The 26,797-nt window shown below is 34.7% G+C and overlaps 2 protein-coding genes across 5 annotated transcripts in view; one reads left to right on the forward strand and one right to left on the reverse strand.

The window, feature by feature from the left end:
- The window catches only part of ANKIB1 (ankyrin repeat and IBR domain containing 1), a 238,061-nt gene that overhangs the window by 64,101 nt on the left and 147,163 nt on the right, over positions 1-26,797 (forward strand). The window lies entirely within an intron of this gene.
- KRIT1 (KRIT1 ankyrin repeat containing) overlaps positions 1-26,797 on the reverse strand; it is a 36,863-nt gene that overhangs the window by 4,326 nt on the left and 5,740 nt on the right. For 2 of the 3 annotated variants that reach the window (XM_007195791.2, XM_007195790.2), the window contains exons 3-15: positions 26,188-26,347; positions 22,974-23,066; positions 21,680-21,809; positions 20,433-20,676; positions 20,127-20,242; positions 19,752-19,895; positions 12,912-13,068; positions 11,817-11,924; positions 9,529-9,685; positions 8,591-8,742; positions 3,060-3,226; positions 2,334-2,421; positions 1,634-1,840 (exon numbers count right to left, since the gene is read on the reverse strand). In XM_007195791.2, the coding sequence (XP_007195853.1) occupies positions 1,634-1,840; positions 2,334-2,421; positions 3,060-3,226; positions 8,591-8,742; positions 9,529-9,685; positions 11,817-11,924; positions 12,912-13,068; positions 19,752-19,895; positions 20,127-20,242; positions 20,433-20,676; positions 21,680-21,809; positions 22,974-23,066; positions 26,188-26,347 (1,923 nt within the window). Of the gene's footprint in view, positions 1-1,633; positions 1,841-2,333; positions 2,422-3,059; positions 3,227-8,590; positions 8,743-9,528; positions 9,686-11,816; positions 11,925-12,911; positions 13,069-19,751; positions 19,896-20,126; positions 20,243-20,432; positions 20,677-21,679; positions 21,810-22,973; positions 23,067-26,187; positions 26,348-26,797 lie in introns of those variants that run through there. The other variant, XM_028162269.2, reaches the window with a different exon arrangement.

A 26,797-nucleotide genomic window follows, 5' to 3' on the forward strand; every position in this document is an offset into this window, starting at 1 on the left:
AGACCTACAAAAATGATGAAAAAAGTTAGGTTTACGATGAAATTCCCTAATCTAAAATGCCTTTAAAAAATGCGTAAGCTTAGTTACTTAAACTGATTTGGAAAATAGTCTATTCATGACATATCTGAATGAACAAAATAGACTTTTATCTGCTTCCTATTACTAACTAGAAAGCTGTTTATCCTGTGAAATGTGTTAAATATGCTAAAAGTAATTGATAACCCCATATTTATATTATCATGACTTTGATTAGAAAAAGGAGCACAATACAGTAATAAGCCTCTGATTGAAAAGCTCTGAAGTAGGGGCGGCCAGATCAAGATGGCGGAATAGAAAACCTCTGAACAGTTCTAACAGGTATTCACAGTCCCATCCACACTTCATCTTGCCCCCCAAAATGTTCTTATAACTAATTCTAATTTGCAAAATGAGCCACTTGTGTCAGATATTATATTTCCTTTTTTAAATCTGTATTTTTTTCATTTAAATCTAATTGATTTTTAGAATAGGTAATACATTCACAGTTAAAAAAAATTTTTTTAAGTTGCAAAATGCTATATAATGAAAAGTCTCCCTTCTACTCTTATTCTCAGTTACATGGTTCCCCCCGCCAAAGGCTTTAAGAGACATTTTATGCATACAAAAGCAATACGTATTTATGCACATATACTATTCACTTCCCCCCATTTTTTGAGGTATAATTGACATATAACATTATATTAGTTTCAGGTATACAACATAATGATTCAATATTTATATATATTGCAAAATGATCACCACAATAAGTATCGTTAACATCTATCACCATACATAGTTACAAATTTCTTTTTCTTGTGATGAGGAATTTTAAGATCTATTCTTAGCAACTTTCAAATATGCAATACAGTATTATTAACTATGGTCACCAGGCTCTATACTACATCCCCATGACTTATTTATTTTACAGCTGGAAGTTTGTACCTTTTGACCCCCTTTACCCATTTTGCCCATCTCCCAACTCCCTGCCTTTGGCAACCACCAGTCTGTTCTTTGTATCTATGAGCTTGTTTTTTTTTTAAAAAAAGATTCCACATATAAGTGAGATCATATGGTATTTATCTTTGTCTGACTTATTTCACTTAGCATAATGCCCTCAAGGTCCATCCATATTGTTGCAAATGAAAGACTTCATTCTTTTTAATGGCCGAATAATATTCCATTGTATATATTTACATATTTTCTTTAGCCATTCATCCACTGATGGACACTTAAGTTGTTTATCTTGGCCACTGTAAATAATGTTTCAATGAACAGGGATGTGCATGTATCTTTTTGTGTTAGTGTTTCTGTTTTCTTCGGATAAATACCCATTTCCACCCATTTTTACATGAATGGTAGCATATTACATATGGTTCAGCACCAAATATATCTTAGAGATCATTCTACAGAAAAATATTCTTCATTCTTTTATATGGCTGCAAGGTATTTCAATGTTACAATTAATACGTTAACTCCCTATTGATAATCATTTCGTTTTCACCCCCCTATCCTTTGCTATTATGAATGAATGAAATTGTTCATGTAGGCTAGTACTGTTATTTTAGATATTACATAATGTGACTGGTCAAAAACAGCTGAAAAGATGAAAATCTACCTTAGTTTCCATATTGAGAAGATGAAGTCCTTTTATATTCACACCTACATACACAGGGATGACTTTATGATTACTGGGGCTTGCCTTTGTAAATATCTGTCCTATGAAAAAAGCTGCTCCATATGTAGGAATTTCCCAACAATTCTGTAAGAACATGCGCTGTAGGTGATGCATTTCTTTACTGACACCTTCACTTGTACTAAGATTCTAAAAACAAAGTAAAATAAACAGAGGTGAAAGGAGAATGTACCTTTGATAATCCAAACAGGTCAACTAAACAGTTTCTAAAATCAAGGCTACCCCAAAGACAAATAAAATTGTGTGACATTATCCCAAAGGCAGTTTTTCTTTTGAGATCTTATATTTAAAAAAAAAAAATATCAAGGTCTAAAAATAATGTTTATCTATTCTATTACATTTTTAAGTGCCTCATGGATAGAGATAGTGTATTATCTCATGTTTTTTTAATCTCTAGCACTTAACCACAGTATCCAGCATACAGACGGTATTCAGTAAAAGATTCTACATTATTAAAAATAAAACTATTTTGCTACTTTTCCTTTCAGGCATGTGAACTGTAAGATCCTTATTTAATTTCAAGAATAAAATGTAATGTACCTATGTTTAAAACATATTAATAATACTAACAAAATTTCAACTAGGCTATAAAATGTCTTTTTATTTCTATTTAACAGCTTACCTTGTATTCATGAAGTATTCGGTTTGTCCAGTGAGGTGCCTTACTTTTCAATTTGGTAATAGGTACAATGGATTTTAGATTTTCTTCACTGTAAGCAAATACGCCAACATCTTTTAAATAAATCATCTTTAGTAGCTAAGGTAATATAATCATTTACATGTAAACGGCTTTAAATAATATGATTTTTGAGCTGAAAAATATTATATTGTAACATATCAGAGAACTCTCAACATTTTAAGCAAAAAGTCACGATCCTAATATTGCTCAACTTAGAGAAATGTTTCTTCTTTCAGTAGCCACAAAATATTTTTGAATATTGAAAACTACAATAAACAAACTCTAGATACGCTAAAACCTCAATGTTTTCTCTCAACATGAAACATGAACTAGTTTTTGTGGTGCTATACTGAAATGCATCTGCCTTGTAACATTTTTTCTACTAATCCAAGTCAGGTTTTAGTGAACTTATTTAAACATACAGTAAAGATAAAGCTAACAAATATAAGGCATATCAAACTATACTCAAATATAAGAAAAAGAACTTTGGAGACAGTGTAACTTAAAGAATGCTTTACTATGTTTTTTTTTTTTCTCATTCCATGCCTTATATTATTTAATTCCAAACCAACGTCTAAATAGTTCTTAGTAACGTAATATTTCTAAATTTTCTTGGTTAAACTGAACCTTGGGTATAGCACAAGACCATGAATTGTATTAAATACTTACTTTAGGAAACCTTGCTTGTGTTTCTTACTCTCATAATTTCCATAAACTATCTGCAACAGTAGACTTGCCAATGTTATCAGTTTAGCATCAGGAGCTGTATAAAAGCCCTTCAATAAATTATATCTGGCTTCATCAAAGAGAATAAGAATAGCTAATGGATCTTCAATCTTAAAAGAAAAAGTATAATTTGGTTATTAGGCCACAATTTCCTGTTATAAATGTACAGCTTGCCACTATCTAATATGAAAAAGCAAAAGCTATGTAATTTCATATAAATAAGCTGTTATTGCTTTAAAGCAGAGGTTGACAATTTTTTTCTATTAAAGCTCAGACAGTAATATTTTAAGCTTTGTGAGTCAGTCTGTTAGAACGACTCAACTCTGCTATTGTAGCACAAAAGCAGCTATAGATAATACATCTACAAATGTTGGAGTTCTACTAAAACTTTTTATATTGATTCTGAAATTTGAATTTCATGAAATGTTCACATGACATGAAATATTATTCTTTTGAAATTTTTTTCAACCATTAATAGCTTGCAGGATATACAAAAATAGGCAACAGGTCAGATACAGCAATAGGCCATAGGTTGCTAACCTCTGATTCACAGTTCAATAAAATTATCATCAGTTTATGGATATGAGTGTGTATAACTTCTAGTACCATTTTACTTAAATTCTTTATATTCCTCAAACATTATTCTACAATCTGTGCTTCACACAATATAGTAGTGAACCTCAAAGAAGATAAAAGGAAGTGTTAATTCCCAGAAGGACACATGAAGTTTGAAAAAAGCTTAACATTTTTGATTTGACTAAAAAATATTCAGTACTTTGCACTTTCAAATAACACTAAAGGAGAGCATACTTTTTTTAAGTTTTGAAAACTTTAAAGTTTCACTTTATCTGATAAGATTAACAAACATTGAAAAATGCCAGCCTACAGAATACATTTCTACTTAGAAATAATCACCAATTATAGATATTCTGAATGAATACTTAGTGTGTTTCCAAATATGATTCAAAATGACCCAAATTCCTTATGGTAAAAGAAATTTTGTCATACTAAAATAATACCTTATAATACTCCATATATTGATAATATTAAAAAAACTGAAACAGAATTTCATGGGGAAAAAAAGATAAGGGGATTGCTCTAGATTAAAGGAGACTTAAAGAGACAGTAATCAAATGCAAAGCATGAACGTTGACTAGCTCCTTCAGTTGGGAGTTATAAGAGACTGAAAAATTGGGGGGAAATCTGAATATGGGTCTGATATTAGATGTTATTATGGAAATATTAATTTTATTAGGTTGAAAGTGGTACTACACTATGTAGGTACATCCTTGTTCTTAGAAGATGCACGTTAAAATATTTAGGGATTAAGTGCCAGGATTTCTGCAACTCAATTTTAAATGGTTCACAATGAAAAGAGAGGAAAGATGAAGCAAATGCAGCAAAATGTTAACAATTAGTGAATTTAATGAATGGTATATGGTATGAAGTTTATTACTTTTTCAACTTTCCTATGGGTTTTTAATTTCTCAAAATAATTGTTGGGAAAAAATGAAAGAAAACATGTTTCTAATAAAAATTAACTTAGTGAATTTGAAGAGTTTGAGTAGAGAATAGTTATAATTCCTAATAGTGTGTTCAGTGACTATTAGTCAACAATTGTTCTTTTTAAATGAAAGCAGGCTCTTTTCATCCTAAAAGAATAATCCTAACCAAAAAAATGCAATTCTTCTATTTTTCAGGTGCTAAAAATAGGAATTTTTCAATTACACAATGAGTGAAAGAACGCAACCACTTTATCAGATGATCGTGATATTCTGATTCACCTTAAGTACTCACTAAGCCTTGCTTCTTTTCACTTGAGCCTACTTTATATTATTTGTAATAGAATATGCAATTAATTAATATCCAAGTATTATCATTATTGCTCTTCCTCTACCAGCCAACTTTAAAAATATTACTTAGGGAGAAAGAAGACAGGCTGAGTATATTTAGATTATTTGCAAATTTCATACATCTACTATATTTTAAGAACTGCTAACAAAGTTTGCCATTTTAACTATTTTTAACTGGAGAATTTAGTGGCATTAATTACATTCACAGTGTTGTGAACCATCACCACTATTTCCATATTTTCATCGCCCAAACAGAAACTCTGTAACCATTAAGTCCTCATTCTCTCCCCCCATCACACCTATGGTAACCACTAATATACTTTCCATTTATGATATCTATTCTAGATATTTATTTAAGATAAGTAGAATCAAACAGTATTTGTCCTTTTGTGTATGGCTTATTTCACCTAGCATGTTTTCAAGGTTCATCCATGTTATGACATGTATCAAAACTTCATTCCTTTTTATGGCTGAATAATATTCCATTTTCTTTATCCATTTATCTGTTGATGAACACTTAGCTTGTGTCCACCTTTTTGGTTATTATGAATAATGCTGTTAAGAATGCTGGAATACAAGTATCTGTTTGAGTTCTTGTTTTCTTTAGGTATATACCTAGGAGTGGAATTGCTGGATCAAATGGTAATGCTATGTTTAGTTTTTGGAAGAACCACTCGACTATTTTCCACAGCAGCTGCACCATTTTACACTCCTACCTACAACATACAAGGGTTCAAATTTCTCTATGTCTTCATCAAAACTCAACATCTTCTTTTATAAATTATTATTATTACAACCATCCTAGTAGGTGTGAAGTGGTTTCTCATTGTGTTTTGATTTGTATTTCCTTAATGACTAATAATGCTGAGCGTCTTCGCATGTGCTTGTTGGCCACTTGTATATCTTTACTGGAGAAATGTTATTTAAGTCCTTTACCCAATTTAATTGGGTTGTCTTTTTTTTTTTTTATAATTTTTTTTTTTCCCCTACTTTATTTATTTATTTATTTATTTTTGGCTGTGTTGGGTCTTCGGTTCGTGCGAGGGCTTTCTCCAGTTGCGGCAAGCGGGGGCCACTCTTCATTGCGGTGCGGGGACCGCTCTTCATCGCGGTGCGCGGGCCTTTCACTATCGTGGCCCCTCCCGTTGCGGGGCACAGGCTCCAGACGCGCAGGCTCAGCAGCTGTGGCTCACGGGCCCAGCCGCTCCGCGGCATGTGGGATCTTCCCAGACCAGGGCTCGAACCCGTGTCCCCTGCATTAGCAGGCAGACTCTCAACCACTGCGCCACCAGGGAAGCCCTGGGTTGTCTTTTTGTTGTTGAGTTGTAGGAGTTCTTTTTATATTCTGGATAGTAAACACTTACCAGATTTATGATCTGCAAGTATTTTCTTGCATTCTCTAGCTTGTTTTTCTTGATAATGTCCTTTGATTTACAAATGCTTTTAATTTTGATGAAGTCCCATTTATCTATTTTTTTTGTTACTCATGTTTTTGGTGTCATATCTAAAACTCCAAGGCCAAATCTAAGGTCATGAAGATTACCTGTATATTTTGTTCTAAGAGTTTTATGGTTTTGGCTTTTATATTTAGGTTATTGATACACTGAGTTAATTTCTGATGCGGTATGAGATCAGGGTCTAATTTTATACTTTTTGCATATGAATTTCCAGATGTCCCAGCATCATCTGTTGAAGAGACTATGCTTTCTTCATTGGATGCATTTGGCATCCTTATCAAAAAGCAGTTGGCATGGACATATGGGGTTACTTCAGGACTCTCAATTCTATTCCACTGGTCTATGTCTATCCTGATACCAGTACCACATTGTTTGGATTATTGTAGCTTTGTACTAAGAAATTAGGAAATGTGAATCCCACAACTTTATTCTTCTTTTTCAAGAATGTTTTGGCTATTCAAGGCCCTTTGCAATGAATTTGGGGATTGCCTTTCCCATTTCTGCAAAAATGTCTGTTGTTAGGGAACTCTGTTGAATTGGTAGATCACTTTGCTTGTATTGATGTCTTAACAATATTAAGTCTTCTTATCCTTGAACATGGGATGTCTTTCTAGTTACTTATGTCTTCTTTAATTTCTTTCAGCAATGTTTTTGTAGTTTTCAGTGTACAAGTTTTGCAGCTCTCTAGTTAAATTTATTCCTAGGTATTTTATTCTTTTAGAAGTTATTTTAATGGAGTTTTTAGTTTCCTTTTTTTTTTGTGGAGTGTCTGTGGCTGGTTATAGAAACAACTGATTTTCGTGTGTTGAGCCTGTACCCTACAAGTTTGCTGAATCCAGTTATTAGCCCTAGTAGCTTTTATGTAGATTCTTTGGAATTTCCTATATACAGGATAATGTCATTTGTGATCAACAGAGACAGTTTTACTTTTTCCTTTCCAATCTGGATGCCTTTCTTTTTTTTTCTTTTCTTTCTTTCCTTTTTTTTGGGGGGTGGTGGTGGGGGGAGTGTGGCTCATTGCTTTGGTTAGAACTTCTAGTTCTATGTTAAATAGCAGTGGTGAAAGCAGGTATCCTTGTCTTGTTCCTGATCTTAGGAGGAGTTTTCAGTCTTTCACCACTGAGTATGTTAACTGTGGGTTTTTCATAAATGCCATTTATTATACTGAGGAAGTTCCCGTCTATCCTAGTTTTCTGAGAGTTTTACCATGAAAGGCTACTGGATTTTGTCAAATGCCTTTTCTACCTTTAGTTTGATAACAGAAGAGGGACAATATGAATAGTCAGGCATAAAACATATACCAAGTTTGGACAAGGTCATTGAAATTTTCATGTGCTGAAATTTATTTAACCTTGTCTAATATTTTCTTGAATAAAGAATCAGGAAATTGTGTATTTTTTCTTCACCAAATTTATGAGACCCTGGAACTTTTCTTTCCCCCCCTGGTTTTCACAGCTACCACTGTTATTTAGATTATCACCTAGTTTAACTTGTAACATCTCCCTTAGGTTTCTTCCTTGACCAGTCATCCCTCAGATGACATTATTTCACTTCTCCTCTAAAATTTACAGTAATTCAAATCCAAACGTACTTGTTTGGGACAGACTTTTTTTTAATCAAATGTAAATTCCATCCTCATTTTTTACTATCTATATAGTTCTCTGTTGAGTCAAAAGCAGCTATTTACCGACTGTTGAGAATAACTTTTTAATGTCCCCTTTGTAAATATAATCTTCTCTATCCAGAATGTTTTTTCTGTTCTCCCCCTACACCAATGCATCTCTTTCCTCCTCTGAAGTTTACACAACTGACTAGCCCTTTATTAAGTTTATCTGACACTGTACTCCCTTTCTAACTACTCTAAAATTTTTTTCTACTCTAAAATCTTTCTCCCATCTGGTTGGTAATTCTCTTTAGGATGGATTCTCTATTTCTTTTGTATTCTAAGACAATGGAGGTGGGGAAATGGAAAAACCAACCAGGGGCTTTGTAAGCAGACTGACTCAAACTCTACCACTTACAACAGGGATGTAAGGATTGAACAGAAAAACAGAAATAAAACCTCCTGTAAAGGAAGAGCACAATTTTTGCCTCTAGTGCTTAAAACAGGAACTCAGTAGATTCTGAACATTTAAATGACTGTAAAACAGATTTCTGAGCAAACCTTTTTCTCAATTTCCAAAGGAAGTCTCACATCTCTTCTTAGGAAAAGCTGCGGTGTCTCCCTTTGGGGATCCAAATTAGTCAATTCAGCAAGTATTTCTGGCCAGTCACGAACATGTTGCAATGGTTTATGATAAGGCTTGAGTTGAAGGCCTGAAAAACATCTTTCCTTTTATAAATGATAATGTAAAAATGAACCAATTATATCAACACATAGAAACTTTTTATCAAACTCTCTGTACCTAAGTACTGAACACAGACAAATTAAAGGTCTAAATTTAAAACAATATTGACTTTAATCAACATTACTACCCAATTTGAGGTTAACTGTTTATTAAGAATATAAGAATTATGAGACTAAATCTGAAAATGAATAAAATTTATCAATTATATTTAAGATCCTTAATTCCATGATTGCCTATTTAATGAGAAAATCAGTAGAATTTGGTGTTTAAAAAAATACAATTAAATCACTAGATAACCAATCACAACCACCTCAATGAAATCCCTTATGTATCTGCAATACTTTGAAAGACAAATCTACAATGACATTGGGTTGAGTTTAAATAGCAAAGATCTGATAGAAAACCAATATACAGAAAAAGAAAATCTGTATTATTCTGAGATGAGGTGAGCACTGAAAATAAAGGCAAGTTGGATGAGCATTACGTTTAACGGCATTCAAATCAAATTCATTGCCAAAGAAAAAATGTTTTGGTTTTTATCATTTCAAACATTGTATGAACAAACAGGGGCCAGGAGGAAGCAGAGGCTTATCTGTTTCAGCAGTTTGAACATAAACAATCTGTATAAAAGAGAAGAACGCTGTATCATTTGAAAATTTAGAAGTCAATAATAATTGATGCTATACTTAAGTTTACCAACCCACTCTCAAAAAGGAATAATCAGGTTTATACAACAGAATAACAAGTTTCTTACTGAGATTTTCTGAACAGATCCAAATAGTGAAATATTGCTGTGTTTCTTGAGAGAGACGCATTCCTTCCATTATCTGCTGCACTGTGGTATTATTTCCGTGCTTCAGTTCAACAGAACGGTATGATCCATCCATTCTGTATATTCGAACTTTTTCATACTGGGACAAAGAATGATAATAAATTATGCAACCTGGTTATAAATTATACATCCCAATACAACAAAATGCTTTAATTTCAACTTCATCTGCTTAAAAACTACTTCAAGTGAGAATCTTCTGGCAATATTTTATTTATTTATTTTTGCCTTGCCGTGTGGCTTGCGGGACCTTACTTCACCAACTAGGGATCGAACCTGTGCCCCCTGCAGTGGAAGCACAGAGTCCTAACCACTGGACCTTCTAGCAATATTTAAAAAAATTTTTCTTTCATTATTTATATTTTCTAACATGTTTTCCTCTGAATATTCCATGGTCAAATAAGTTTGAGAAACTAAGGCAAATGGGTTTTTAAAAAATATTCAACTTCAAAATCTTCTGAAAGGATATTTTAAAGCCATTAATGTACAATGTAAATATCAAATGGGGGATATAGACTTGGTTAACTAAATCTGGTGTTAGTCAAGTACCTCGTGAGTTTAGTGGGCCACAAATTAGAATGTAGAAATGTGTACCAGCAATAATTTGTCCTAAGAGGAATCTGTGATAGAAGACTTTGCAGATAAAAGTTATGAAACAATGGACCTTGAGCCAGTTTCTTTCCTCCTGTTCAGAAAATCCCAGAGAGAAATGATATTCTCAATACATTTTTATTGTTATAGGAAGTAACTGATGCCACCAAACAACTTCCAGGACAGTTCATTTTAGATAAAAGTACCTAATTCCTTTTATCTTATACATTCAGATATAAAAATTATATGAGAAATAAAAATGTGGTTTTTTACAAAATAAATTTATTTAGTTATTTATTTTTGGCTGCGTTGGGTCTTTGTTGCTACACACGGGCTTTCTCTAGTTGCGGCAAGAGGGCGTTACTCTTCATTGCAGTGCATGGGCTTCAGTAGTTGTGGCTCGCGGGGTCTAGAGCACAGGCTCAGTAGCTGTGGTGTATGGGCTTAGTTGCTCCACAGCATGTGGGATCTTCCTGGATCAGGGCTCAAATCCGTGTCCCCTGCATTGGCAGGCAGATTTTTAACCACTGTGCCGCCAGGGAAGTCCCTAAAAATGTGTTTTAACTATACAAATAGAAAACAAATTGCAACGAAGTATAACATAAGGGTGCCTATACTGCTTATCTATATCCTTGCTTTTGTCCTGTACTCAGGGAATAGTTTTTTGACAAAAATGTGTATGAATGTGTGTAATTTTCCTTAAAGGCAGAGATCATGTACTGAATAAAGAATATGTATTCTTTATCACATCACTTTCAGCATTTTATGGTGTTAAATTTACAGAAATACTCAACAAATACTCATTGCCTACTTAATAGAAATGTCTGGAAAGGCTCAAACATATGGGTTATACCTGTTGGTATAAAACTTATATCCTTTATCAGTTGGTATAAATCCTTTTATCTGGTTTGCAAGTTTCCAAACAATTTTTAAACTGATAACAGTTTTATCGTCACTATAACTTTCAGGCATAACTGAGTGTTTTCTAATTGTTAATTCTTCTCTATTTTAATGTCACTGCTAATTATTTTGTACATAAGTAGGTGGAAAGGCCAGGTTGAATTGGCAGAATAAAAGACTTAGAAATCTCCTATTTTAACCCATTCACTATCTTGAGGAGGAAAATGAATCTGTAATAGATGACAACTTGCCGAAACTAAATTACCAAATGATGTGTAATATTATTATTGGGTTGGCCTAAAAGTTCGTTCAGGTTTTTCATACGTTATGGGAAAACCCAAACGAACTTTTTGGCCAAACCAATATTTACAAATATAATATATTACTTAGAAGGCCTAAGTAGAGAGAGATGCTTTAATGAATAGGTTAAAATTTGTAATCAGCATATCAAGTATACAAATTACACTGGAAATCAGATTAATTTTAAGTGATCGAAAGATTTATTTATGCAGTTTTATTCTGATATGCAAGAATAAATGTCCAAATATTAGGGATGATAACAAATTTAATACCTATGAAGTCTAACCATGAGGTTTTATAAAAGCAGGAAAGAAGCCATCCATACATTTATATCCTTCCACTCTTGCCACAGATCCTCAAATTACTTATCAATTTAAATACAATGCTTGGCTCTAACTAGTATTTATGAAGATAATTCTTACTGGTTTGTTAATGGCTTCCTTCAACAATTTTGCAGCTTCTTCCCAATTATTTTGTTTGTTTTCTTCACAAATATTTAAAGGAGATCTTCCTTGTTGGTCTGTTATGTGCTAGAAATGTGGGGGGAAAAGAAAAGGTTAAAGATAAAAGGCATTACAAATGTACAAATAAGGGAAAATATCAAAGTTTCATTAAAAAACTACTGTCAAGTGTTAAGTACATATTAAGCAAACTCAGTGCATGCTATACTTAAAATAAACATGAACTGCCAAAGACGAAAGACTCAAAGCACTAATCAATGTGATTATTGTTTTTCAAAAGTTCTGATTACAGCAACAACAAAGGTTTTGTTAAAGCTTTTATTTTTAAATCTATTTATTTATTTATTTTTGGCTGCGTTGGGGCTGCGTTCGGTCTTCGTTGCTGCGTGCGGGCTTTCTCTAGCTGCGGCGAGTGGGGGCTACTCTTCATTGTGGTGCGCAGGCTTCTCATTGCAGTGGCTTCTCTTGTTGCAGAGCACGGGCTCTAGGCATGTGGGCTCAGTAGCTGTGGCTCGCGGGCTCTACAGCGCAGGCTCAGTAGCTGTGGTGAACGGGCTTAGCTGCTCCGTGGCATGTGGGACCTTCCCAGACCAGGGCTCGATCCCACGTCCCCTGCATTGGCAGGTGGATTCTTAACCACTGCGCCAACAGGGAAGCCCCAAAATACTTGTTAATACAAATTCCAAAATATCCTTTTCCTTCTTAAAGATATTTTTGAGAAAATACAATATAAAATGAAAAGAGGTTAAATTTTATGTACATTCTGTAGATGCATGGCGGTGATGGTTCTAAAACAATGTAAATGTACTTAATGCCAATGTACATCTAAAAATGGCTAAAATGGTAAATTTTATGTGAGACATATTTTACTATAATCTAAAAAATTATGTACAAAAGCAGTGTATACATAAATATTACTTATTCTATATAGTAAGTGAAATTTGTTTCTATTTTTCAGCTGACCTCTCAAGTGTATAACTTAACATTTTAGTGTCATTACTTGTTATTCACTGTTTGATCATTAAAAAAAAAAAAAAAGCCTGGAAAATAACTTACTCTGTCAACTTCTGGATGGTTTAGGAGAATCTGTACTATTTCAGCATGTCCTCCTCCAGCAGCAAAATGAAGAGGAGAACTAAGTTGTCCATTTAAAAGGTTTGGATTGCACTTTCCTTTCTCTAACAATATGCGAGTGGCTTCAACTTTTCCATACCTATAAAAAAATAAAACACCTAAAAAGTCATCTGAAATGTTTGAAAAATCCAAATTTTAGACAATATCTCAAAGAAATCTAAGATTTTTCTAGGGCAGAGAACAAGGAATGAAGACACTGATGTAATGTTTTCAGTGCTTAGGGATTTCTTATGAATTACTCTGATTCAGTTCAACTGTTTCTATTTCTCATCAACTGGGAGAAAATATAATCTCAAACAAGATAGAGCAGATGATAGAGAATCACTATCACACAAAATACAAAAATTATAAATTAGGGAGATAAAATTTTTAGTCAAAATTATTTTCAGAAGCAGAAAGTAACCCATAAATTTAATAATGCTTTTTACCCAGCCCTGCCTTTGATTTACAAAATAGGCCCAAAGACGTAATTCTCCACATAGCTGCTGTATGAGGCAATGTGGGAGACACAAAGATATGTTAAGATGAATGGTCTCTGCTCTGATAAAGGCTTATAATGTAATCAGAGAGGAAACCAAAAACATGAGATAAATTACATAACGCTGTAAAATTTAAGTAACAGTTGAGGAGAACAATCAAAAAATATGTATTTGTCAAATCATAATAGTATATAATTAATGCTTTAAAAAATGTTGGAAAAGGAAGATTAAGATTTCAGTCTCAGTTATGAAAAGTGTTCTGATAGAAGAATAATTTGAACTGGATTTTAAATAGGAAGAAGCTGAAGAGATGCTGAAGAGAAGTAAATATTCTAGATAGTGGGAAAAAGAGTAAGCAGAGTACAAAGAATGTGCGAGATATAGTGAGTCCACCATTTGGTTACAAAGACGTATATAAGGTCGCAATCTAATGCAATGGTGGAAAGGTAATTCATTTTTTGGAAATAAATGGGTAGAAGGGGAAAGGAAATTTGCTTTTAAATATGGTGCATTTGAGGGGAAAATAGCACATCTTTAGAACTAACACGATTTGCTGTCAACTTTCTTCCCCTTCACATACCCTATGGTTTTCCTACGCCCTAAACCTGCTAATTGTATCCTAGCCTTCTTATTCATATGACTGTTTGCTCATGTTCTTAGCTATTCTTGAGATGTCCTTTTCCCCCCTCCTGACTTTGTTTAGGTTAAGTTCTATTATTTCTCTGAAACAGTTTAAAATCTACCTCCTCTATATTCCCATTACATTTTACCATTTCAGTTTTACTTTTTAATCTCATTTTATCTACTTTCATCCTTGTATATATACATTTCTATAAGCCTGGAAGCTCCTTGAAGGTTATGTCTTTGCATTCTCCAAACTGCCTTATGTATAATAAAAAAAAAGAGTGACTAAATTGTTCAGTTGGCAATTGAAAATGCAGACTTGGTACTCAGGAGGAAGGCAAAGGCTTGAGATATCTAAGAATATGCAAATTCATCCAACTGAAAAGAATTACTGTTAAGGCTGGGAGGAATGGATGAAATCTTTCTGAGACAGAATTTTGAGAAAGATGAACATTTTAGAACAATGAAATGCATCTTGAAAAACACTTTCAGGATAGGAAAAGATACTAGGGGAGCAATTGAAGAAGTAATAATAAAAATAATTAATATAAACATATTTTGTATGATTCTTTAAAGTTTTCAAGGTACTTCCTTACATAATTACTTAATATAATCTTCACAGCAACTTATGATGCAGGCAGAGATATTTCTAGCACACAGATGAAAAAAATGAAGCTTGTACCAGTTAAGTAACTTGCCCAAGGTCTCATGGTTACCAGCCAGTTAGAATCCAGTTTTCTGAATCTTAGTATAGCTGTTTCCATACTATAACACATGCTTGGGTCACAGAATGGAGACCAGTATTTCAATAATAATAATAATGGTATCAGTTATATCTTGCATTTGTACTGACCTTTACTATAGCTCCATTATAGCTATCCTTTCAACTGCAATTTGTTCCTCGAACAAAGGGGTGGTCAACAGCATTTAATGCAGCAGAGCAGGGAAAGAGATTAAAAACTCAGAAAAGGTTAAGAAGGTTCATGAAGAGTGAGAAAGAGAAAGCAGTGTGTGGCCCCCTTACCATTGAAGTCTGGCTATGAAAGGAAGGGAATAAACAGGATAGTGGCCAGAAGAGGCAGCAGGTTCAAATTAAGGTTCTTTTTCAAGGAGGGAGAGGAACCATATATGTTTGAAGACAAGAGGAAAGAAAGTGCAGCAAAGTAGGAAGTGAATTTAATGGGGAACAAGAAGGATTTTTCATGCAAACCCTATGATACAGGAGAGAGATGGGAACAAAAACTGATGATTGGGGTGGAGAAGAAGGACATTTCTGATGGCGTCAACTGTCTCTGAAAATAGGGGGTAAAACTATCTGATGAGAGTAGAGAAAAAATGTGGTGGAAGTTTAAGTGCTTAAGAGTAGAAAGATTTGGAATAGTTTACAGGGGACCAAAAGGCTGACAAGATGAATGAGACAAAGACAACACACAGCTGGCTACAGTGAAGGCCCAAATGAAATCAGATGGAATAATTTGTAGGGAGCCAAATCATCATAGTTCTAAAATACTCTTTAGCAATCATATGAAGCCTGAAAGTACTATCAGAGAGAGAAGACACTGATTTGAGAGAGGTGAGAAAATATGAGATGTCAGTGAGACTTTTACTGAGTGGCTGACAAGTTACCCATAAGGGGAGAAAGCCAACTTAAATAGTTTTGGAAAATGGTGATTCTAGTAAAGAAAATTTTTAGGCACGTGTCATCGATATGAGAATTTTTGAAGCTTGGAGCAATCCTAGGAGTGATTTAATTAAGTGGTCCTCAAAGAGTGATCCAGGAAACTCTTTGATCTCTGAAATCTTTTCAGGGTGTCCTCTTGGTCAAACATATTTTCATAATAATACTAAGATGTTATCTGCCCTTTTCATTATCATTTTCTCATAAGTGTACAATGGAGTTTTCTAGAAGCTACCTGACATGAAAATTGCAGCAAATTAAAGGCAGAATCAGATGTGAGAATCCAACTATCTTCCACAAGGCTAGACAGTAAAAAGATGGAAAAATGTAAAATAATGCTACTTTTCTCATTAATTTTTTTGTTTTTGGAAAATAAGGGCATACTTCATAAAACTTTGTTATTTATGTTAATATATGTTTACTGTTATTTTAAAATGAATTAAGAAATGCTTAAAATATTTTTCAGTTTAAACTTCTAATATAGTAAATAACACTATATATACTTCACATAAACCAAAGCTAATTGGGATCCTGTAATTTTGAAGAATGACAAGGAGCCCTAACACAAAAGTTTGAGAACCACTGATCTAATAAAACCCCTCATTATAAAGATGAGAAAACATAAAAAGAGGGGTAAAACATCTTGTCTAAGCTTATAAAGATAGACCCCAAATCCCAGTCTCTTGATGAGATAGCCCAGTATTCCCCTTCTAAATCCTTATACCAATTAGTGAATAAGAGTACATTTCCAAGATAAAGTAATTTATGTTCTTTACTAAACAGTTACATCAGTCTTCATTCAAATTCACATCAATCAAATTATCTATCTTATTAAAAGTATTGCAGGACTTCCCCGGTGGCACAGTGGTTAGGAATCTGCCTGTCAATGCAGGGGACACGGGTTCGAGCCCTGGTCCGGGAGGATCCCACATGCCGCGGAGCAACTGAGCCCGTGCGCCACAACTACTGAGGCTGTGCTGTAGAGCCCGCAAGCCAAAACTACTGAGCCCACACGCTGCAACTGCTGAAGCCCGCGCACCTAGAGCCTGTGCTCCGCAACAAGAGAAGCCACCACAATGAGAAGCCTGCACACCACAATGAAGAGTAGACCCCGTTCACCACAACTAGAGAAAGCCCGCGCACAGCAACGAAGACCCAACGCAGCCAAAAATAAAAAAAATAAAAAGTATTGCAAGGTGACCTATACTACTAGTGGTGTATTAAACTTGGTTATTATTTCCAGCTGACAGAAATTAGTTTTATTGAAGGATAAAACTCTTTCTTGGTGTATTGCAGTAATAAGACTTTACAAATAAAAATACAACAGATTATTGAATTTTAGATTCAGACATCAAAATCTTTAAATTTTTATAACACTTTAATAACAGGCAACATTTTTTGAGTACTTATTACTGCCAGGTACCCTTCAAAGCATTTATTTGCATTTTCTCCTCTAATCTGAAGAGAGACACTAAAATTAAGCTCATCTTTTAGATAAAGAAACAGATCCTTAGAGACATTAAGTAATTTGCTAAAGGCCATACTTTTAGGAACTAAAAGTTTCAGTTGGGTCTGAAACATAGGTACATTCCAAAGCACATTAAATACTATACCATACTTCTGTTTTTATGTAATAGGCAGTTGAAATATTACCATTCTTTTAATAGAGAAGAAAAAAAGGCCCTGCCACAAAAAGGGCAACAATATAGGCAGATGTAAATTGGGGATTCCTAAGCTAAAATTCACTGCCTCTGTCTTTTTCAATTCCACAGTGTACTTTCTTGGAGTTTGAACTATATTCTCTACCTCTTTTTGTTTAGCTCAAGAAAAAGCATGTGATTTCTTCTGGTACTGCTGCTGCTACCAGTATCTACCAGCAATCTGAAGAAACAACTGTAAGTTCAGTGAAAGAAGATTTAGGGTAACTCTTTCCAAATCTGAGTATAAAAATTCCCTGTAATGGTAAAACAACTAAGAATGCATTTATAGAATAAAAGAATATATTTTTAAGGAAACAGAAAAAAAAATTAAGAGCATATTTATTTAATAAAGGAGCATATTTTTAAGGAAACAGCATATTTTTAATGGAGACAAGATATATATTAAAAGCAACTATATTTATCACTATATTGATCAATAAGCTATTTGATCACAGTGAAATAAAAAGAGTTTGAGTTGAAAATGATCTAATTAATGTATTTTACATATAGATAAATAAACTAAGATGCAGAGAGGTAAAGTAAGGCAGCAGTAACCTTTCTGGCACCAGGGACTGGTTTCGTGGGAGACAATTTTTCCATAGACGATGGGGGGGATGGTTCAGGCAGTAGGTAACGCGAGTGACGGGGAGCGGCAGATGAAGCTTCGCTCGCTCGCCTGCAGCTCACCTCTTGCTGTGCGTCCCGGGTCCTAACAGGCTGCGGACCAGTACCGGTCCACAGCCTGGGGGTTGGGGACCTCTGAAGTAAAGTCACTTGCTCAACGTCATGCAGCTAAAAAGCTGTGGACTTTAACGGCCAGTAAATAGTGTAGGCACTTCTTAAACTAGCCAAAGAAGCTCACTTTAAACAGTAAGTCAAAAGCAACTTTCCCATAAGCAATAATGGTAAATAACTTCATTACATCCTTTCTAGAGGACAGGCTACAGCAAATAGTTAACTACTGCTACGAACATAAATTTAAAAACTCAGCCCAGGGCTTCCCTGGTGGCGCAGTGGTTGAGAATCTGCCTGCTAATGCAGGGGACACGGGTTCGAGCCCTGGCCTGGGAAGATCCCACATGCCGCAGAGCGGCTGGGCCCGTGAGCCACAACTGCTGAGCCTGCGCGTCTGGAGCCTGTGCTCCGCAACGAGAGAGGCCCGCGCATCGCGATGAAGAGTGGCCCCCGCTTGCCACAACTGGAGAAAGCCCTCGCACAGAAACGAAGACCCAACACAGCCAAAATCAATCAATCAATCAATCAATCAAACATACGCATCTGATTCAAGATCCTCTTTAAAAAAAAAAAAAAAATACCAAAAACTCAGCCCAGACTGAGGGGAAGAGTTATTATTATGTGAGAAGAGTACGAGAGCAAGAACTACACTGGGCAACCAGTGGAAAGAGCTAACTCCAATCCTGTGAGCTAATCCCTCTCATTAAAAAAAAAAAAAAAAGGAAGGCTTTAATTCTAATGAAAACTTTTGGGTGTTTCCTGATACCACAGCTTTCCAAAGAACTAAAAGAATACTTTTCTAACATGATGCAAGGTCAAATCATAAGTAGCTAACACATGTAAATTTTATAATAAGGATAGGGCTTCCCTGGTGGCACAGTGGTTAAGAATCCGCCTGCCAGTGCAGGGGACACAGGTTTAAGCCCTGGTCTGGAAAGATGCCACATGCCACGGAGCAACTAAGCCCGTGTGCCACAACTACTGAGCCTGAGCTCTAGAGCCCGTATGCCACAACTACTGAAGCCCACGGCCTAGAGCCCGTGCTCCGCAACAAGAGAAGCCACTGCAATGAGAAGCCTGCGCACTGCATCTAAGAGTAGACCCCACTCACCGCAACCAGAGAAAAGCCTGCGCGCAGCAACGAAGACCCAACGCAGCCGAAGATAAAAAATAAATAATAATAATAATAAAATAAAATATAATAAGGATAAACAAACATAACACAACTCCAGTACAAAACAATAGAAATTGCAAGGGTGAATAAGGGACCGTGTGCTGTGCAATGGCACTTGCTAGTCATTAGCTATCCTACTGCATGACCTCAGGATGCCTGAGAACATTAACGATACTTTTCCTGTGGGGCAGACCTTGTAAATCTGAACGGTGTGGCACATACACAGTAATCAAAGATTACTACAGAGAAAGCTCATAAGGCAAACATGGTAGAGGAAAAAGTGGCTGGAATGAGAACAGCTTTGAAAAGAAGCACTAACATTTATAAACTAAGGATTCATTCTTTCTAAAAACAAAAGAATAATCTATTTACCAGCATGCATAATGAATGGGTGCCCAGTGGTCACTATCTAATTGGTTGACTGAAAATCTTTCATTGAGAAGTCGGCTTAATAATTCCGAATCTCCTTCACAGGCACTTCGATGGAGAGGAAAATCATCTACCCACTGTCGTTCCCTAATCATTAAAAGGAAAAAAAAAAAAAAAAAAAAAGCACTGTTGAAATTCAGATTGTTTTGAAACAAATGTGACATATCTATGAAAGCTATGTTTCACTGAGCAGCTGTAAACTAAATCATTTATGCAATGATGACACTGCATACTAATTGCATATATCATTTTAAACAGTACTTTAACATTAGAATGTAGGTGTTTAAAAAGCAATGTGGAGGAAAACCAGAACAGTACTTGTCTTCTGTGACACTGCTCATGCTTCTCTGCCATTTTTCCTGTTTGGGAATTTGGATTTTTGAATAGTCTGGAGCTCCTAGACCAAAGTATGGATTTATTACCACTTTATCTACCTAGAAAGGGAAAACAAAACAAAACAAAAAGAGCTTTAGATACTTGACTTTGATGTATAAAAACAGAGCTAAGTACGGATGTCATCTTAATGTTTACAATTAGTAATAGATGCATATATCTCAGGAAAAAAAATTACATTTGAAATGAAATGTCTTTTGAAATCAGAGCCAAAATTCATTCAACTCTTACCCGGTTTGTATATTGAAGATCTGATCCAAACAAAGGGTTGTAAATACAGGTATCTGCTTTCTCTAGGGCTAACATTTTACTCTTTATTTCTAGTGCACTGTAGCCCATATGTAGTGAGTTTTCTGTCTGACCTGATTCAGTAGCATATGCAGGGTTTATAACATTAGTTTTTATCCGCTCAAGAGGAGAAGGTCGGAATAAAGCCGGAATAAAGTGAGATTGTGCATGACGTTCATCTAACCACCTGGCAAAATAAAAAAAAGAGGTAGTAGATGTATTTGTTAAAAAGTGAAGATGAAAAAACTAAACTACTATCCAACTCTGATGTGTGATTCTTTCTAATATTACATTCAGATTTTTATAATTTTTTAAAAAAATAAACTTATTTATTTATTTTTAGCTCTGCTGGGTCTTCGTTGCTGCGCGTGGGCTTTCTCTAGTTGCAGCGAGTGGGGGCTACTCTTCAGTGAGGTGCACAGGCTTCTCATTGCGGTGGCTTCTCTTGTTGCAGAGCACAGGCTCTAGGTGCATGGGCTTCAGCAGTTGGGGCACATGGGCTCAGTAGTTGTGGCTCACGGGCTCTAGAGCTCAGGCTCAGTAGCTGTGGTGCATGGGCTTAGTTGCTGTGCAGCTTGTGGAATCTTCCCGGACCAGGGCTCACACCCGTATCCCCTGCATTGGCAAGAGGATTCTTAACCACTGTGCCACCAGGGAAGTCCCGGGATTTTTATAATTTTAATTAGTGTTAAGTACTTCATTTACTGTAAATAAAAGTTCTGTTATTGGACATAGCAAACTATTTTTTTTCTAATGCATGTAACATAATAATAATTAAAATCCTTTTCAAAAAACATGAAGCCCTTTAAAAATTTAAACCACTGAGATGTAGGTGACATTAGACCTGCTGTTACAGAAAGACAAAAGGCATGACAGGTGAAACGACTTGTTCACTGATAAGGGTAAATCAATACTAAATCTAGTTTTATAACAAAGGAATCTTAATTCTTAGGCCAGGGCAATCTTTGTCATTTTCTAAGAATAAACTTAACATGTTGCAAGCAAATCAGGACAATCTTGTCTTTGGGGTTTAAAATTTTTATATTATACTTCAAAAACTTACCATTTCTTAATATATATATTATTAATTTTATTATTTTCTTCCAAAAGAATTTCTATCTCTCAGAGCTAATATCTAATATGAACATATATTTGATTTATTAAAAAATATTTTTAATGGCAGTTCTTACTTATCCAAGGCTATTAACATTCTTGCTGTAAGTGCAGCAAAGTGAGTGCTGGATTCACTACAGACTCGCATAATATCTTGTAAGCAGTAAAAAATTGGGCATCCTGGAGTATACGTATATTTAGTATTATCTGAAAAAGAAAAATGAAGAATTATGCCATCATATAAAAGGTTTATGACTGCATGATTTTTATTTAAAAGTACACAGTATGTTAAAAAAAAGTTGTTAAGTATAACATAAATTGTTCTAGATTTTAAATTAGTAGACCTGGATTCAAGTGCTGGCCAGCTTTGTGACCTTATCCATTTGGGTGAATGCAGGATTTAGAATCCTGGAGGACTACAGAAATTGTTTCCCCTTCCTCTTCCTCAACAATGTTGTAAAATTCTGATTAATAATAAGATTTCCAGCACCATTTAACATACTGATCTGTTTTACCTAAGTATGGCTGGGGAAAAAAAAAATTCTGGAATGGTAGAGCTGGCTGATAAAATACGTGTAAGTACTGTGTAACAGCAGTCTGATGAGATGTCCACAGTGGGTCATTAATATATCATCAGTATTATTATTGCCTTACATGAGCCCAGTACTCTACAGGTTCCAAAGTGATTTTTACATCTAATACCTCACGGAGTTCTTCCAGCACGATGAACCAAGTAGGAGCAGATACCTATCTTACAAATAAAGAGGTGAGGCTTAAAGAGGTGATTTGCCCAGAACACAAAATTAGTGGGCTGCAAGGTCTGCACTGAAGCTCAATATTTTTTCTATTATTCCAGGATAATAGGATAAATTCCTTGTCAAAGCTCAAATTAAATTTTCATATTAGATCTAAGTTCTTTAAATATTATCACTACTGTTGGGAAGAGTATTTTAAAACTATTACTGACACTTTCTTTTCCCAAATATAAGATAGGTTCTGATCATAATCTGTTAATTTTCCAAAATACATAAATTTTTATTTCTATTCTACCTATATAGCATAGTCTGAAAAATCCCTCATTATAAGCTAAAAACTTTTTGTTTCGATTATGGCTTCCTTCCTCACTTCTTTGTTCTACTTTTAAAAACAGAAACAAAAACATTACTGATCAGTCTGGAAGCCTGAATATTACTTTGAAATCAAAACATCTTTTTAAGTAACAAATTTCTCCATCTTCCATTATCTTAAAAACATGTATTTTATAATAGTATTACAATAGTAACTATGAATCCAAATTCCTAAGTTCCTCAACAGACTTTAACTTAGCACCTAAGGTACACAAAGATTCATAAGGTGAAACTTAGACTTTACCTTTGACAACTGATGGAACAATAAATAATGCCGCTTCTCTGCCCATCTTCTCCCCATCCAGAGGAAATTTCTTCATTAGTACCACTCGTTTTCCTAATCATTTTTTTAAGTCAGTAAAGATAAAAATAATGGGCCTTTTAAAATCTTATATATTACCTTGAGAATTAGAAAAAATATTTTAAAGGCAGTATTAAGAGGAACTGAAATATAAAAAGTCAATTTTATTATGGGCACTAATAAAAACTGGTAATTCTGATAATAATGTAAATCATTCTGTGGACAGTCAACTAATAGATCCCCTGTTCTGACTCACTAGAAGAGAAGCTTCCTATACATAGCAAGGAAAACCGTCCTGCTAAGGACTGACAGAGCAGCTGAACAGCAGCACATCCTGCAGGGTGAACAGGCATATACTTCATTCAGTTGGGATGTAGATGGTAAGAGTTTCACTAAAGTCTAAGCTGGCCAAGAAGCGTAGTGTACATAAACTGCAAAGTCTTAAAGTTTAGCAGCTCTTCATTTAATATTCAACCTCCACCCTCGTCTTAAAGTTTAGCAGCTCTTCATTTAATATTCAACCTCCGCCCTCAATTTCAGTTTTTATTAAAATCTGATTGGGCTATAAACTATTGTTCTGAATTGTAACCACCATTCGTATACTTAGTCTGTTGTTCCTGATTTGGCAGCAAGGGGGCTATAAATAATAACCTACAAGTCTTTCACTCTAAAACTTTTATATTCTGGATACCTTTGTCATAATTTTTATCAACCTTTCCAATCTCCCCACCCCAAGAAATAGAACCTTGTTCTTGACCCAGGTAGGAATGCCTGGCTGGATGCCTTCTGTGGACAGGTAGATAATATGAGTTCAAGCAGCTTCATTCATTCACAAAATGCTGGAGTCAATATTTGTGATTATTATGGCACATTATTATTATAGCCCCCAAACAATTTTTTACAAAATAGACACTTGTACAAAATATAAGTGTTAGATACATTCTAATAAATTTCAGAGGCAATATTTCTTTTGTCTGGCTTGAGGTCTTGTCCCACTTAATCTCTCCTGCCTTGCAGCTTCCCTAAATCCAGTTCTGATCCATTGTTTAATTGCCTACTTTGCAAATTATATATGTAACTATGAGATCTGTCATGCGGGGAAAGAAAAGCACTGATTACAAGTTGGGAAATGAGGTTCTAGTCCTAACTCCTCCACTAATGGGAATATGATTTTTGTAGGTGAAAACCTATGTTTGCATTTCCATTTTACAAATGTAAAAATGACGATATACCAACTCACAGGGCCAATTTAAGAATTTCATTAATAAGTAATTGTGGTAGTGCTTTATAAACTATATATAGCACTGCACAAAAAGGCACAACTACTGCTTATATAAGAAATCATATTACTCTATAAAAATATTTCACACTTTTAGAAAACCTCAGTTGAATAGGATAGTCAGGTATGGTATGGTTCATTGATACAACTGTCTATTTAGTTAAGTAAAACTTCTTTACTTTCATTTCTCTTATTAAAAGCTGCCTGAAAATGTGTTAGTACATTCTACTGTCTAAGTATATACGACATAATTGTGCTAGACATGTTTCAGGGTGCCTATCCACTTGTAACTTCTCCTAAGAAAAACTACCCAGCCCTCTGGGCCAGGGGATATTTTTGTTAACACTGATATCACTTGTATCCCCCTTCTTGGTAAATGAACCAAGTGGTAGAGTTTGGCTAATTCATAGCAAATTATGACTTGTCTATCTCAGCTCAAATATGTGATTTGGGCTCAGACTTTGTCTCAGTAATTTGATCTCAGAATAGATCCTGATAACTATAACAATTTAGTGATAGTAAAACAAATCTGGATGAAAATTTATCAGAGAAGTCCAAGACAGAGGTAGAAAAGGCTGACAAATTTGTGGCATCCAAAAGAGCCTTTCACTTGCCTTGATCACCCAAAGGGATAGTCCCCCTTTTTAGCTAAGATCAATTTCTAGATCATTTTATTTAAAAAGTCAATCTGATAATTAGGGAAAGGGGATTCTCTCTGTAGTACTCAGAATGTGTATCAAAGATCTGTAAATTTATGCAGGAACTTCTTATAATCTCGAGTTACAATGCTTAGAGCCCCAAGCCACAAAAACCCTGCAGGCCCTATTGAGGAGGTTACCGGTTGGGGAGGTAAATATGGTGAATGGTACCTCTAGAAGTTATGAAACAGGCTTAGTTCAGCTATCTCTAGAGAACAACTATTCCAAATAACCAACAAATCAAATGACAGGATTCAGCCTTATCTCTGCAACAAAAATAGTCTCTTTAGTGAGAGATGAATTAGACAGCTAATCTCTATAAAGATGAACAAATAGAAAAAAACACTAAATAAGCTTTAAAAAACCAAAAAGTAGGCACAGAGAGGTATGCTTTACCTCATTATCAACAACTGTTTTCAACTGCTGTTTGACTGAAATTAGCTTTACCTTTTTAATTATAATGCCTGAGTCCTGGACAGAGTATATAATTTCTGTAACTTCTGCTATATGCTTCTTGTGAGGCCACAGCCTGATAAAATTGATCATTAATGTTTAATCAGTTTCATAGGCTATAGATTATCTAATATTTTAAATGAGGCCTGAACCTTTCAGGGTGAATACTTCTACAATTCATTTTGGCTCTTTGAAAATGATCTTCTTCTTGTGACGCAATGGGAAGAAAACCTCTGCTGGCTGGTAATTTATAGGACTTGCTCTAATTCACAAAATCTTAACTGTTACTTAGTTATGGAGAGAGGTTTATAGTTTTCTCTTGGCCTGGAGTAGAGAAACAAACATAGTAGTTCACAGATACTTATCTAGGGAAATATACTTCTAACAAAAGTAATTTTGTGCTTTCTTTTAATTTTCAAGCCACCCGTTGGCTTCCTCTCTCTCTTGAACAAATCATTAACACAATTTAAATATTTTCAATTTTTTTTTACTTAAAATTATTTAAACATTTCAAAAATATTTTTTAACTTAAAAAAAAATTGTTAAGTTACTTTTTGAAGGGGGCTTGGCTGCACCTTAAAAAAAAAAGCCCTAGCAATTTCTGAGTCTTTTTCAAGTTTTTCAAATGAAAAGGAACATAAAAAGAAACTGATTTTAATCTACTTTTTAAAATGTCTTTCTCCACAAGCATTTAAAGCCAACTGTGTTAAAAAGAAAAGTTTCTTACCTCTAATACCCTGGTTTGCAGGAGAAATTGGTTTGGTGGTTTCTACTACATAATCCAATATGCCTTGTGTTATTTCACTGTTGCCTTGAAGTTTAGTTTCCAACAAAACCTTCTTTCTCTTTTTTTTCTGTCCTTCAATGGGAACTTCATGCAACAAAATCTTAGATGAGAAAAATAATATTAAGAGAGTGTTTAAAATAAAATTTACTTGTCCTAGAATATAATAAGCCAGCAGTCTTTCTTAACCCTAGCTGCATATAAGAATAACCTGGACGCTTTCAAAACAGTATCAACGTACAGCTTCATGTCAGACCTATTAAATCAGAATGTCAGGGGAGTGGGGTCCTGGTACTGGAAATTTTAAAGTTCCCCAGGTGATTTAACAGTGTAGCCAAGACTGAGAACCAGTAAGCCAGAGCACTGCTGAAGCAGCAGTCTCCTCAGAACCCCTACAGTATCCCTTAATAGGTTTCACATAACTAACCTTAAAAAAGCAATTAAAGCAAAATACTAGAGAAGTTAGTTGAAGTTAGATTAGATTACAAGTATTTTATGATGCTTGAAATCTGCTGCATAGAAAAGATAACAATTCTGCTTTGGGTTTGTTTTG

This window comes from Balaenoptera acutorostrata, chromosome 7, assembly GCF_949987535.1.
Source record: "Balaenoptera acutorostrata chromosome 7, mBalAcu1.1, whole genome shotgun sequence".
NCBI lineage: Eukaryota > Metazoa > Chordata > Mammalia > Artiodactyla > Balaenopteridae > Balaenoptera > Balaenoptera acutorostrata.